General features: G+C 47.3%; 1 protein-coding gene across 1 annotated transcript; it reads left to right on the forward strand.

Annotated features, from left to right (window-relative positions):
• Positions 1-341: 341 nt before the first annotated feature.
• On the forward strand, positions 342-12,475 carry LOC144248774 (uncharacterized). The gene is made up of 2 exons (XM_085565550.1): positions 342-432; positions 9,632-12,475. The coding sequence occupies exon 2, from the start codon at positions 9,659-9,661 to the stop codon at positions 10,832-10,834; it is 1,176 nt and encodes a 391-aa protein (XP_085421676.1). The 5' UTR covers positions 342-432; positions 9,632-9,658; the 3' UTR covers positions 10,835-12,475.
• The last annotated feature ends 1,113 nt before the right edge of the window (positions 12,476-13,588 follow it).

Here is a 13,588-nt window from a genome sequence, read left to right on the forward strand (position 1 = left end):
AGGCTCCTGGGCTTCCCGCAGAGGCGGAGGCACGGGAGGCGCAGGGCCGGGAAAGCCGTGGCGGGAGGCGCGGAGAAGTTTGTTTGTGTGGGCAGCTCAATCCCGGCTCGGCCCGGGCCCGTGCCGGGGCTGTTCCTCATCTCCGGCTTTCCCCTCACGCAGCCCGGGGGCGCCGAGAGCGCGGGGCGAGGCGGGGCCGTGCGCAGAGCCCGCCCCGAGCTCGCTGCCATTGGCCGCCGGTGCCGTCAGTCGCGGTTGCGGCGCGCTGATTGGTGGGAGCGGGGCGCGGCGCGGCCCCGGCGGCGGGCTGAGGGCGGCCGTGGCCGCGCAGCGCCGCCATTGGCCGAGCGGCTGCGCGGGCCCGGCAGCGGCGGCAGCGGCCGGAGCGCGGTGAGGCGGCGGCGGCGGAGCTCGGAGGCGGCCCCGGCGCAGGTGGGAGCCGCGCTGGGCTCTGCGGGGGCTCGGGGCCGGCTGCGGGCGGAGGGGGCGGCAGGGGGCTCCGGCGGCTCGCCGGTGCCGTGTCCGGCCCGTGCCGGCCCCGGGCCGAGGGCGCTGCGGGAGCGGCTGCCCGCGGTCTCCTTCCCGCCGGGGCCGGGCAGGAGCCGCTGCCGGAGCAGCGCTGGCTCGGCCCGGCTGCTGTGGGTAGGACAGAGGGGCTGCCCCGCGGCCGGGAGCGGGCGGGGAAATTCCCGTCGCCGGAGGTTCGTGTGCCCGGGGCAGAGCGAGGAGTCCTGTCAAAGTGACTTTATTGCCGAGCAGGGGCAGAGGCCGTGGGGCATTTGCCGTGCGCTCTCTGCCGTGGCTGTAGCCCGCAGCCTCCTTTTTATCCTCATTTTCCCGGCCGCATCTCCCTCTGCCTTTGCCCACCGGCTGAGTTCCTTGGAAGGTTCCGACTTCCCGATGCGCCTGCTGCCTGTCCTCGTTAATGTGCACCCTCCTTTTGTAGAACAGCCGATATTCATGGCTCTGTTAAGTCTTTGTTCTTCTCCTCGAAGTTCGGGAATGTAGCGGGACTTTGAGCAGCTGTCTGGGTCAATTTGTACCATTTATTGGAACTGATGGTTTCTCCCCTTATCTACAAGTGCCCGGCCCTATCTCCAGGCAGATTCACTCCTTGACTCTGTTTTGTCCTTCCCGGGACCTCTTTGGTTTTGGGATTATTCTCGGTGCCCTCATTCCCTGTCCTTTTGTAGCCGTTTGTGGATCAGGAGGCCTGGCTGCCACCTGCATGCCCTGGCTCAGCTGCTGGATGAGCTGCACTGCCAAGGTGTGGAGCATGGTAAAAAGATGAGAGTTGCTGCAGCACAGAAGAGGAGAAGCAGCATTCGTTTAGCCCCTGGTCTGCCAGGGAGCCAGGAAAGTGTGTCCCATTCCCATCCTTTCCATGTTTGGACCAATACATAAACTGCTCTCCTATTTCCTTTCTTATAATTTTTAGCAGTTTTCTCTTGTCATCTCTTTGCCAAGAGCAGTTTGAGCCATTTAGTTTTCCACAAACTCCTCCTTTTTCTGCTAACAGATAATCTGATCCCATTCTCTGGTGAAATGTTGTGTTCCTCGTTTCAGTGGCTTGGTCGGCAGGAAGGTCAGGAGCTGGAGCTGTCTGGTTGGTTCTTATTCCGAGGACAGCTTGTAATCAAATTATGCCATTTAAATGAAAAATGGGTTCTCTGTCTCCTGATATGAATTTGTGAGAAACGCCAATCACTTGGTTTTTAAAATGTTAGAAGTTTAATACTAGTAAAATGGTTATAAAAGTAGGAATACAATTAGACTAATAAAAATTTAGAGTTAGGACAATTGCAAGACATTAAAAAGCAAAGACTTGCAGATGTCCGGATGCTCTCTTGGGCACTTAAGCCACAACAAGCATACCTTGTGAATAAAGGAATCACCCCTAAAAAAATACACTGTTGCATATTCACATATCCTTCATGGTTATGCATACATTTTATTTAAAACAAGTAACTCTGTCTGTTGTATGTCAGCTGTTTTTTTTAATCCCCACAGCATCCTCCAGTCTGAGCATGGCCTGAAGAAATTAACTTCTTCTAGTAAGAAAACCATAAATTCCTCTTGTCTGGAGAATTTAGGTGTTCCTTGAGCGAATTTAGGTGTTCTCATTCCTTAACCCCCCCCCCCACCACACACATGCATATTTTCTCTTTTAAGTACTAAAGCTTAATTTTATCTACAAAGCTACGTTTACCATACTATTAAGATGTTCATACAGCACAAGTTATCATTATAACATAATACATGTAGTAACTATCTGCACAGAGCCATATAACATGCATTTTTCACAAAATCGTTTTGGTTCCCAGGGGCTGGTCCATGGTGTTGTAGGATTTGTTCTGGTGGCCGTTCATCTTTTCCCCATGTTTGGGCGCTCCCTCAAGCTGGGGCTGCATCAATTGACCATTTTTTTTCTTACTCCTTCATCATATACTTGAATTCCAACTGATTTCCCTGAACTTGTTCTAGCAAAACCCCCAGTGCTCTGATACACCCTGTACAGCACAGACAGGGACAGGAGATGTTGGAGTGGGCAGAGGGATGTTCCCCCCCTTATTTTAGTGAAGTTTTCCCAACATTCTCCATTTGCTGTTTCCCTTTGCAGCTTCAGCCATTTCTGTTGCAGAGTCAGAGATCCTCAGCATGGGCTCTGCCTTCAGCTGTGCAGATTCCATCCGTGCAAGCAGGCAGAGCTTGGGGTGAGGGGCAGAGGGAATCATCCAATTCCTGCCCCAGGCAAGAAGAGCCAGGTACATTGTCCCCACTTTGCCCCAGCAGTGTTAATTTGCATGTCTGAAGCTCCTCCTGGGTGCCTGGAATGCAGCTTCTCTTCCACAGCAGCCTTCAGCAGCCTCAGTTGTGCCCCCCCCACAACCTGCTGCTTTTTTGTTTTCCTTCAAATCATCTATTTATTGTTCATGAGTTAAAGGGTCACCTTTAAATCTCATCTAGTTTTGAAAATTTTGAAAAACTCTAATCACTTGGTTTTTAAAATTTTAAAAGTTTAATAGTAATAAAATGGTTTTAAAAATAATAATACAATTAGAGTTAGGACAATTACAAGACAAAAAGAGCAAAGAATTACAGACGTCCAGATGCTCTCAGACCCTAAGTCAAGAAAAGCTTGACTTGTGAACAAAGGAATCACCCTTAAACCAAGACACTTGTTGCATATTCATACATCCTTCATGGTTATGCATACATTCTGTTCTAAACAAGAAACTCTGTTGTATGTCAACTGTTCCCTTTAATCCCCTGGCGTCTTTAAGTCTGAGCAAGGCCTGAAGAAATTAGCTTCTCCTGATCAGAAGCCATAAATTCCTCTCCTTTGGAAGATTTAGGTGTTCTTCGAAGGGAGCATCTCATTCCTAAAAAGAAAACTCCCCCCACATACATAATCTCTATTTTAACATTATGTTGTAACCTAAAACTACACTTAACACAATACGTAAGGGAATTAATACAGCATAACTTTCTAACATTACACATATAATATTCATTGTACCATTTGCGAAAAGCCAATCATAAATATGCATTTTTCACAATCCCACCTCTTACTGCTCAAGACAAATGATTTATAAAGAATATTTCCTGTCCTCTTGCATTCTTTGGACTCTGTTGGTAATCAAATAAAACATGGGATTAAACAAAGAAGAAATATCAAAACACTTGTAACACATAAAAGGAAGAATCCTAATTTCTTCCACCATCCCATTCTCAATACATTACCCCACCTGCTAGTTTTTAACGTTATTTTCCCATTTTTGGACTGATACCTGGGTCATAATTTTTTTCTGATATCCTTTGTTTTTTCCAGGATGACATCCTCATTGCCATCTATTTTCAACAATCTGTACACCCCATTCTTTAGCCAATAAATAGCGTAAAGCCAACCTATTTTAATGCACTGTAGGTGATGTTTGGCTTTGCAGACTCCATATTAATTCCAATGCCTGAGCAGCTTTGTTTATTATCTTCTCTATAACTGCTTGGAGTCATTTAATATGACTGAGGATATAATTTGGGGTTAACACAGAGCTAGACTGCTGTGCTTGTTTTAACTTTTTTTTTACTAACTGTCTCTTTACCGAATCTTGGACTATATTTCTAAGATCAAATGTAAAACAAATCCATCTCTCTCCTTTTCGACATTCCATGCCCAAAGTATTACTACTTTTCCCTAAGTTCTTTGTAATGTGATAATTTTCCCCCTTTTTCCTGCAGGTACTTAATTTGGATGGGTTATAACAGTGCCTGTTGACATGGGGGTGTGTAACAAAAAGGAACTTTGGTTTCTTTCCATGTGATACTTTCTGTAGCATTTGTGACACGATCTTGCTGCTATCTCAGAAGGGAAAAGACAACAAATGAGAGACAGAAACAGGAATGACAGAGGTCTGGCTTGGCTTATACCCCCACCTCCCCTGCCTGTGGGGCTGCTGCCCACAGCAGGTATGTGTGATCTTCTCGCTGGTGAGTACAGTGCTCAATCCAGGCTTGCCCTCTGTTTCCCTTGTCACTCCTTTTTTACTCATTTCCAGGCAAATTGTTTTTGACACCTTTTAACTGTGGTTTTCCACCATTCCTCAGGTATCTCTCAGTCCACAGGCATTGATAATCCCCATCTACAAAAGCAATTTATTACTTCAGTTTTTGAGGTCTTTCTGTATAGGGGATTGATTCAGTACTCAATACTTCTTGCCACAAGAACATAGATTTTGTGAGCTACAATGCCAATTATTCTCATAATTTAAACATTCACTTATAACCCAGCTGCCATGTCCAATATGGGGATGAATCAAATAAAGTATACAGCATAGTATTAATGGCAATTTCCCTTCTTGCCTGTACAAGCCACAGGCTAAGGCCAGACTATCAGAACTCTTTGACTCAAACACTCCCGATCCTCCTGTTTGAAGTGGCAGTGTTCCTCTGCCAAGGAGGTGTCGGAGGCGTCTCAGGGCTTATTCAGGCAGGGCTTAGAACCAGTGATGCAAGCTTTGCCTTATTTCTCAGTTAGGTGTTATTCTTTGTACCTGCCTCGGGTCATTTGGGTCTTCCCAAACCATTACCACCCAGTCCTGGTTGAAAGTCAATTTGGTATCACCCGGTTTAGATGTGATAGTCCATTCCTCACGTTTCTTCACAAATTCTTTTATTTTGCTGGCATGAATTCGCCCTCTTTTCCATGGTTGGGATTGCTGCTTTAGTAGTACCTGGAAAGGACTTCTTAATAACACAGTGTTAAAAGAAAAACAATACTGCATTAACTTTCACCATTAGTTTTCTTCAAAACTTTCTGGGTTTAACTAAAAACTTTTTCTATAGCTGCTTCTTCTTCTTGTATCCAGCTGTGCTAATTGCTGCAGAGGCCAATTCTTCTTCTTGTGAGCTATAATTAGTTAAATAAAAAAAGACTAGCCCAAATTTAACACAAGATGTATCACATCTCTTGGTTTTTTGCTTTTTAGGCAACATCCAACTGTTTTAGTCTTACAGCCCCATTCTTCAAAACAAAAGCCTCCTTTCCTTAACAACAAAAATCAGAAGGAAAAAAAAGAAGTCTTGTTTAAAAAAATAAAGCACATTGTGAGAGTCAGCTATCTCTGCTTTGATCTTATCTCTATTGGTGGTCCAGCTCTCCCTCTTTTTCACAGCTTTGCCTTTGACTGTACTTCCTCACTCCCCTCCCCTTGTTGTCACTCTGTCTAGCAGGAATGGGGGAGAACTTACAAATAGCTGCGGTATGGGGACTTTGGGGGGTATTTCACTCTCCCTCTTTCTCTTTCTCTTTCTCTCTCTTTCCCTTTCTCTCTCTTTCTCTTTTTCTCTCTTCTTCTCTCTTCTCCCTTTCTCTCTCTTTCGCCCTCTTTTTCTCTCTTCACATTTCAACATCCACATTCCAATATCAGTCCACTTTCTAACATTAGTCCTACATCCTGGAGAGGTGAGTCTGCCAATCACCTCTCCCTCCTTTTTCAACTTCCTTACAAGTTTAATTACTGTTGTTATGTGTGCTCTGCAGGCCTTTAATTCACGGCACCCTCCACCAAGGCTACCAGCTACCCACAGCTGACAGTGCTAAAACTAAAGACTTATTTTGCTGTCACAATTTTCCATTCACAAGCTTGAAAGGGTTGTAGGAACAAGGTAAACAAAAACTTACTTCTGAAGTGATCTTGCCTGCAGTAAAAAATTTAAGGCAATGCTTGTTAGTGCAATATAATTTGCAAAGAAGCCAAGGTTTGATTTGGGAAGGGCATCTGAGGACACAGAGCATGAGTTTTACCAATCTATAATTTGAAGAGGGAATAGACAAAATGTGGATACAGTGGGGGAGACAGCAAGTAAGGAATTTATCTCTGCAATACTCTCTTTTTGACTGCCAGGAGACACTCTCTGAAGAGGTTCTTACAGTATAAACAATAACTGGATGGGAAGAGGCACTCTTGAATTTAAGCTTTGGTGTCAAAATAGGAAACTGCCCCTGAGCACTGCAGTGCTGGAGCACCCTGCCTGCAAACTCACCAGAGGCAAGCCACTGCTGCCACGCTGCAGGGCTGCCTGCAGCACAGAGGGAACCATGGCCAAGCCCTCCCTGCAGGCCTGGGCAATCCACACAAGGAGTCACAATTGCTTCATAGCTCTCTAACTCATTCAAGAAATAGGAAACTGTAGTAAACAGAGATCTCCCTCACCATCTTTTTCATATGTGTGTGTCACACACCCACTGTGACGCTGGAAGTAACAAACTGTTTACATTAGAAGATACTGAAACTTTTTCTTCATCTAGCTTTGTAGTTTCCCTTTTCTATATGTAGCCACCTCCCATTCTGGGAAAAAATGAGCCCTATGTTTTTTACAAGTGTTTTGTATGCACAATTTTAATTTCTGTTCTAGATACACTGCAAGTAGTTAGCACTTCCAGAAAAAACAGCAAACAAACAAAACAAAAAAACGAAGAAAGCAAAACACATTTGGGTACATGAAAAAGGACTGGTTGGAAGGAAAAATGTTTCTCATTGACCTACCAAGCAGCTGGTGTTACCTTTATTTTAACTTTACACACTGAGAACACTTGATTGAACAGCCTGCATTGACTCAAATTAATAGCAGGTTTTGCTATGTCACAGCTGTAAACTAGTTTTTCAAAGTTAGTACAGTAAGATATGTATTTCAAGATAAAAATCACAATGCAAATTGGAAGAAATTTAGTACTGCATGAGGTGTGCACACAATTAATTTACCTCCAAAAGTCAGTTTATGACTTTCCTCTACTAGGATTGCACTAGCTGCTATAGCTTGAATACACACTGGCCAGCCTTGATTTACTGGATCCCACATCTTTGATAAATAAGCCACGGGTCTCTTTACTCCTCCCCACTCTTGAAACAAAACCCTATGAGCTACCCCCTTTTTTTCATTTACATACAAATGAAAGGGTTTTGCTAGTGAAGGTAAGCTTAAAGTTGATATTGGGGCTAGTTTTAACTTCAGTTTTCTTAGTTTTTCATTATCCTTTTTGGTCCATTTTATATCATCTCCCTCTGTCAATTTTTTTTTTATTCAAAAATTTTACTGCCTGTGTATATCCTTCAATCCACAATCTATAATATCCCAATAATCTGAGTATCTTTCTGATTTCCCCCTTTGAAGAGGGAGGGGGAAGGGATAGAATCCCTGTGTTTCAGTCAGGGTTGAGCTTCCAACTACCCTTTCTAAGCAAGTGTCCAAGATATTTTACCTCTGATTCTACAAATTGCAGCTTCCTTTTTGATACCCTTAATCCTTTTTCCCCAAGAAAATTCAAAAGTTTTATAGTAGCCTCTCTAACTTCAGCTTCAGCTTCCCCAGAAAGTAAAAGATTATCCACATATTGGATAATTTGTATTTCAGGGGGAGTGGGGAAAGTTTGTAGTATTGTTTCTAAAGCTTGTCCAAATAAGTTTGGGGATTCTGTAAGCCCCTGTGGTAGTTTTGTCCATCTTAATTTCTGTTTTCTCCCAGTTAGTGAGTCCTTCCATTCAAAAGCAAAGATAACTTGCTCTCCTGGGCTAATGGGCAAGCCAAAAAGGGATCTTTAAGGTCCACTACACTAAACCACTGATGCTGGGGAGGAACTTTACTGAAAAGAGTATAAGGATTTGGTACCACTGGATAGCGGGTCTGAGTTCCTTTGTTAACCTCCCTTACATCTTGTACCAGTCTATAGCTCCCATCAGGCTTCTTTACTGGGAGTATTGGGGTATTATGGGGAGACATACAAGGTTCTAATGTCCATCCTTTATTAGTCCTTCTATTACTGGCTTTAAACATTCCCGTCCTTCTAAAGATACAGGATACTGCCGTACACATATGGGACAATTTTTTTTCCTCAGTTGTAATCTTTATGGGGTCAATATTTAATCTTTCCCTATTTCCCTCCCCAGCCCAAACTTCCTTGTTAATTCTTCTTCCATCCTCCTGGCCTAGTTTTAAAAGTCTAGCTGTCATCTTCCCATCTTCTGGAACAACCCCTATTCCTAATTTCACCTGTAAATCTTGTCCCAATAAATTGCTACCTGCCCCTGGGACCAAGAAAACATCCCTCATCCAAAATCTAGTTCCTCCCTCTATTACCACATTTTTAATAATGGGTACTGTGAAACTCTCTCCTTTTGCTCCTGTTACTTTTACAGTATCTATGCTTACACTATAATCTTATGGAATATTTAACAGAAAGGTTCATTCTGCCCCTGTGTCTACCACAAATTCCAATTCTTCTTCTTGGGGACCCACTCTTGAAATTATCTCAGCATTCCCCACCTGGACCCCACCTGCGCCCCCCCTCGGCCCCATGGCCCCGCGAGGGGAATTTGGGGAGGTGGGAGTGGGGCAGCGCCAAGGCCGGGCCCCCCCGCGCTGTCCTGGCGGGAGCGGCTGCAGTGGGGACCGAGTGCGGGCGGGAGCGGCCGAGAGCCCAGCGCTGCCCCAGCCCGACCTGCCCCAGCTCCATCCCTGCCCCTGCGCTGGGATGCTGTGGGGCTGGGGGGAAGAGGGAGCCGGCAGTGGGTGCTGGGCCTGGGGGCAGGAGGAGAAGGGAAGGAGAAGCAGGCTTGAGGAACAGAATGGTCAAACGATGCAGGTGGCAGGAGAGGGTGGGATTGTGCAGGAGAAGGAGGAATAGGAAGAGGAAGAGGAGTGTGAGGAAGAATAGGGACACAGGAGGAGGAGGAGGAGCAGAAACAAGGATCACCACGAGGTTCCATCCCTCCGTGTATCTATAGCCTCCCCTCAGCCCCAGGAGCATTGCCACCCCACATGCAGCAGGTGACTGTTGAGGGGTTCCACGATTTTCACAGGAGTGAATCATGGCATTTCTCAGCTTTATTGGGTTAAATGTTGGTGCTTTATTTTTTTTAGGGGCTGAATCTTTATGTTTTGGAGGAATTTTTTACTGAATCTTGATGTTTGGGGAGGTTTTGATCTGTGTCTTAAAGTTTTGAGGATTTTTATGCTGAACCTTGGTGTTTTGGAGGTTCTTATAGACACACAATGCCCAATGACTTGGTGAGATGAAGTGGGGACAGGAGGAACTCCCAGTCCAAGATGCTCTGTTCTTTTTTTTTTCCCCCAGACCAGGATTTTTCATTCCCGGGGAGGAATGAAAATGGAGGAAATGGAGGAGGAGGAAAAGCCCTGGAGATCCCGCACAAGGAGTGGCAGCAAACCCAGCCCAGGGAGCTGCGGGGAGGAAAGAGCCCCCCTGAACCAGGAAGGCAGGCAGAGATCCAGCCAGAGCTCGGAGCTGGTGGAGAAGCCTCGTGGCAGGGAGAAGCCCCACAAGTGCTTGGAATGTGGGAAGGGTTTCAGCCGGAGCTCCAACCTGATCGAGCACCAGGTGATCCACACTGGGGAGAGGCCCTACGAGTGTGAGGAATGTGGGAAGCGTTTCCGCTGGAGCTCCAGCCTGAGACTTCACCAGAGATTCCACACCGGGGAGAGGCCCTTTGAGTGTGGGGAGTGTGGGAGGAGCTTCAGCAAGAACTCCATTCTGATCCAACACCAGAGGATGCACACTGGGGAAAAGCCCTTTGAGTGTGGGGAATGTGGGAAGAGCTTCAGCCAGAGGAGCAGCCTGATGCAGCACTCGGTAATCCACACTGGGGAAAAGCCCTTTGAGTGTGGGAAATGTGGGATGAGCTTCAGCCAGAAGGGCTACCTGATGCAACACCAGAGGATGCACACTGGGGAAAAACCCTATGAGTGTGGGGAATGTGGGAAGAGCTTCAGGCAGAGCTCTGGCCTGAGGAGACACGAGAGGATCCACACTGGAGAAAAGCCCTACGAGTGTGGGGTGTGTGGGATGAGTTTCAGCCTCAACTCCCAGCTTACGGAACACAAAAAGATCCATACTGGGGAAAAGCCCTACAAGTGTGGGGAATGTGGGAAGAGTTTCAGAGAAAGCTCAGCCCTGATTCGGCATCAGGTGATCCACACTGGGGAACGGCCCTACACCTGCTTGGAATGTGGGAAGAGCTATGGGTGGCACTCAGACCTGAGAAAGCACCAGCGCATCCACAGCGGGGAGAAGCCCTACGAGTGTCCTGAGTGTGGGAAGAGGTTTCGGATCAGCTCCAGTCTCCTCGTACATCAGCGGAGTCACACCGAGGAGAGGCCCTACCGCTGCCCCGACTGTGGGAAGGGCTTCAAGCACAACTCCCACCTCACCGAGCACCGGCACATCCACACCGGGGAGAGGCCCTACGAGTGTGGGAAGTGTGGGAAGAGCTTCTCAGAGAGATCAGCCTTGATCAAACACCAACGGAGGCGCCACTAATGGGTTGAAGCCCTGTAAGCGCCCTGAGTGCAGGAAGAGCTTCATGTGCTGCTCCAGCTCCATCCTCCATGGGAGGATCCACGTTGGATGATCCTCAGTGACCTTCATTGGGCAGTCTTGGTGATCTATGGGCCTGGTTATCTGTGTTGGGAAGACACTTGGCTGGGAGGCTCCACATCTTCCTCGTTCCCTGCGGGCACCTAGATAAACCCAGTGGCAGGAACATCCATTGGGGCACAGACCAACAATGAGAATTCCTTGGGGAGAGCAGATTTAATGACTTCCAACTCCATAAAATCTTTTGCATTCAATCCTATATTCTGGTGGCATCAAGGAATACTGAATGGTCTTGGAGGTATGTCCTAGGTTGACTATATGATGCTTGTATCTCCAGTTGTCTGTTCTGTTTATAGTGAATTATAATTTTTGCACCTTTAAGACTTGTTCCGAGAGCAAAGGAGGGAGAGAAGAGCAGAGTTTGTTTTCAGAAACTGCACTCACTCCTCCACATTCCTGCTCCTGGGCCGGGTTGTCTGCAGATGGACAGACAGAGGTACAGAGCTCTCCTTTGCTGTTAATTAGTTTTAGCTAGCTGTGGCAGAGAAGTTCCCTGGACTGTGGCTGTTTTTCCCTTTTCTTTGGACCTGTTTAAACCTGCTCTGGCCTGAACACCCAGAAGAGCACCGGCAGCTCACACCTGTGGTCCAGCGGGCCAGGCCTGGACTGTGGCATTTCCAGCACTGGAGGGACTGATAAGAGACTGAGTGAGCTGAGCTACAACCCACGGAGGGACTTCCTGAGTTTGTCTCTCTTTTAGAGCAGCAAGAGGTTTTATTGTTTAATATTGTTTAGGTTTTATTCTTTAAAAAACAGTTTTTTCCACTGTTCTCCAAGGAGATACTTTTCCCAAACTGGCTGGGGGAGGAGCCAATTGAATCTGCTTTCCAGAGGAATCCCTTTGGAGGTTCTCTCCCAAATTTGCTCTGAACCAGGACAAGGTCTTTTCCAACTTCAGGGATTCCACGATTTTGATTTCCTATTGCCCAAGGGTGTCTTCTGCAGCCAGATGGTGGAAAAACTGGGGAAAAGACCAAGATTTTGGAGACAATGGGGTAGAAACTCCACCAAAAAGGTTCTTCCCTCCACCCAAGCACGTGGATCCTCAGCTGGCATGGACATGGAAGTCTTTTTCTTTTGGCCTTGATTTTGTTTTCATTTCTCTTTATCCCTTTAAAATATCCAATATTGAAGTAAAAATAGACATTGAACTAAGTTAGTGGATATGGCCATGGTAGGACACAGACATGGTGGGACACGTGTAAGAATGTGCCCTCTGTTGACAGAGTAGACAAGTTACCTTTTGTTCCCTTAAAAAGGACAAAAGGCCAGGTGTTTCTCTCCTCAATTTGGTTGAAAGACACCTCATAGGACCTTGGGGACTTCACCTCAAACTTAAGGGTAGCTAATTGGACAGGAGCCAAAAAGTCCCACCTAAGCAATTCTCTAGAAAATAAGAGAACAAAAGAAGTTAATTGCTTTAGTGAAGTGTTTTAGCAAGAGCAAGAGCCTCTGCCCTGACTTGGCTTTTCTCTGTAAAAAGCTTTTTTATTTTTGCCTTTTATTAAAACTTTTTATTCCCAACACTGTCACATGAGCCATCCTGCTTGTTTTATGCCACCTGAGGTAGCTGAGCTATCAAGGGTATAATGCTTATCTCTGAGAGCTTATAAGACCAGGCTCAAAAAGAGAAAAAGCATTAGACATGGAGAGTGACATGGGCACGCATGGACATGGAGGGGGACAGGGCCATCCCTAGGGACATGGGGAGACACAGGCATGGATGGAGACATGGGGGGCAGTGACAGGGATGGAAACATGGTGGGGAGACAGCCATGGGTGAGGACATGGTGGGACATGGCCAGTGACAAGTGGGGACATGGCCATGGCCGGTGCCATGGGAGGAACTTGCAGGGGATGAGGGGGATGCTGGGTTTGAAGGAGTTGAGGGTTCCTGGGCAGGACTTGGACCTTGCTGAGGCCTTTGGGGAGCCCAGGCCGAGCGGCTCCGGCTGCGCTGGGAGAACCTGGTGGAGGTTCTGGGGCAGCTGCTCAAGGACCCCTGACCTGGAGCCCCAGCTGGGCATTGGGCTCCTGGAAGGGGATGAAGGTCCTTGTCCCTAGGAGGGAAATCCCAACACCCCCAGGGTGTCGGGAACAGCTGAGGGGCCACAACAGGGAGGGGAAAGCCCGACAGAGCTGTTCTCCTCCTAAGCTACATCCTAAAAGTCCCAAAACTCAGGGATTCCTCCCAGGAAAAAGCTGCCAGGAGCTGCCTGAATTGAGGGAAAGGGGGGATGTGATCCCCAAACTGAACAGGAGGGGCCTGGATCCCCAAATCCAAGCCCAGGGGTGAGAGGTAGAGCTGGAGGCACAATGGGGAAGGGGTGGGAGAGCAGGGGAAAAGAGGATTCCGACCAGGAGAGGAATGGGACCCTCAGATTGAGTTGGGAGGGGTCTTTGGGTTGGGGGAACAATGGGAGTGGGGAGGGAAGGGTGGGGATGGGATCAAAAATGGGTGGTTCCATGGGGATCCCTTAGTGTCCCCATCGCTTGATCCCTGGAGTGATTTCCGTGAGGCTCTGGGAGGGGGGAATGGATCTGCACTGGGTGGGTCCCCAAGCCCCCTGCCCATACCTGGGGGGCTCATGGGAGGTTCCCTCTACCCAAACGCTGGTGCTGCAGCCATGGGGGAGA

Source organism: Lonchura striata, chromosome 36, assembly GCF_050655825.1.
Source record: "Lonchura striata isolate lonStrDom1 chromosome 36, ASM5065582v1, whole genome shotgun sequence".
NCBI lineage: Eukaryota > Metazoa > Chordata > Aves > Passeriformes > Estrildidae > Lonchura > Lonchura striata.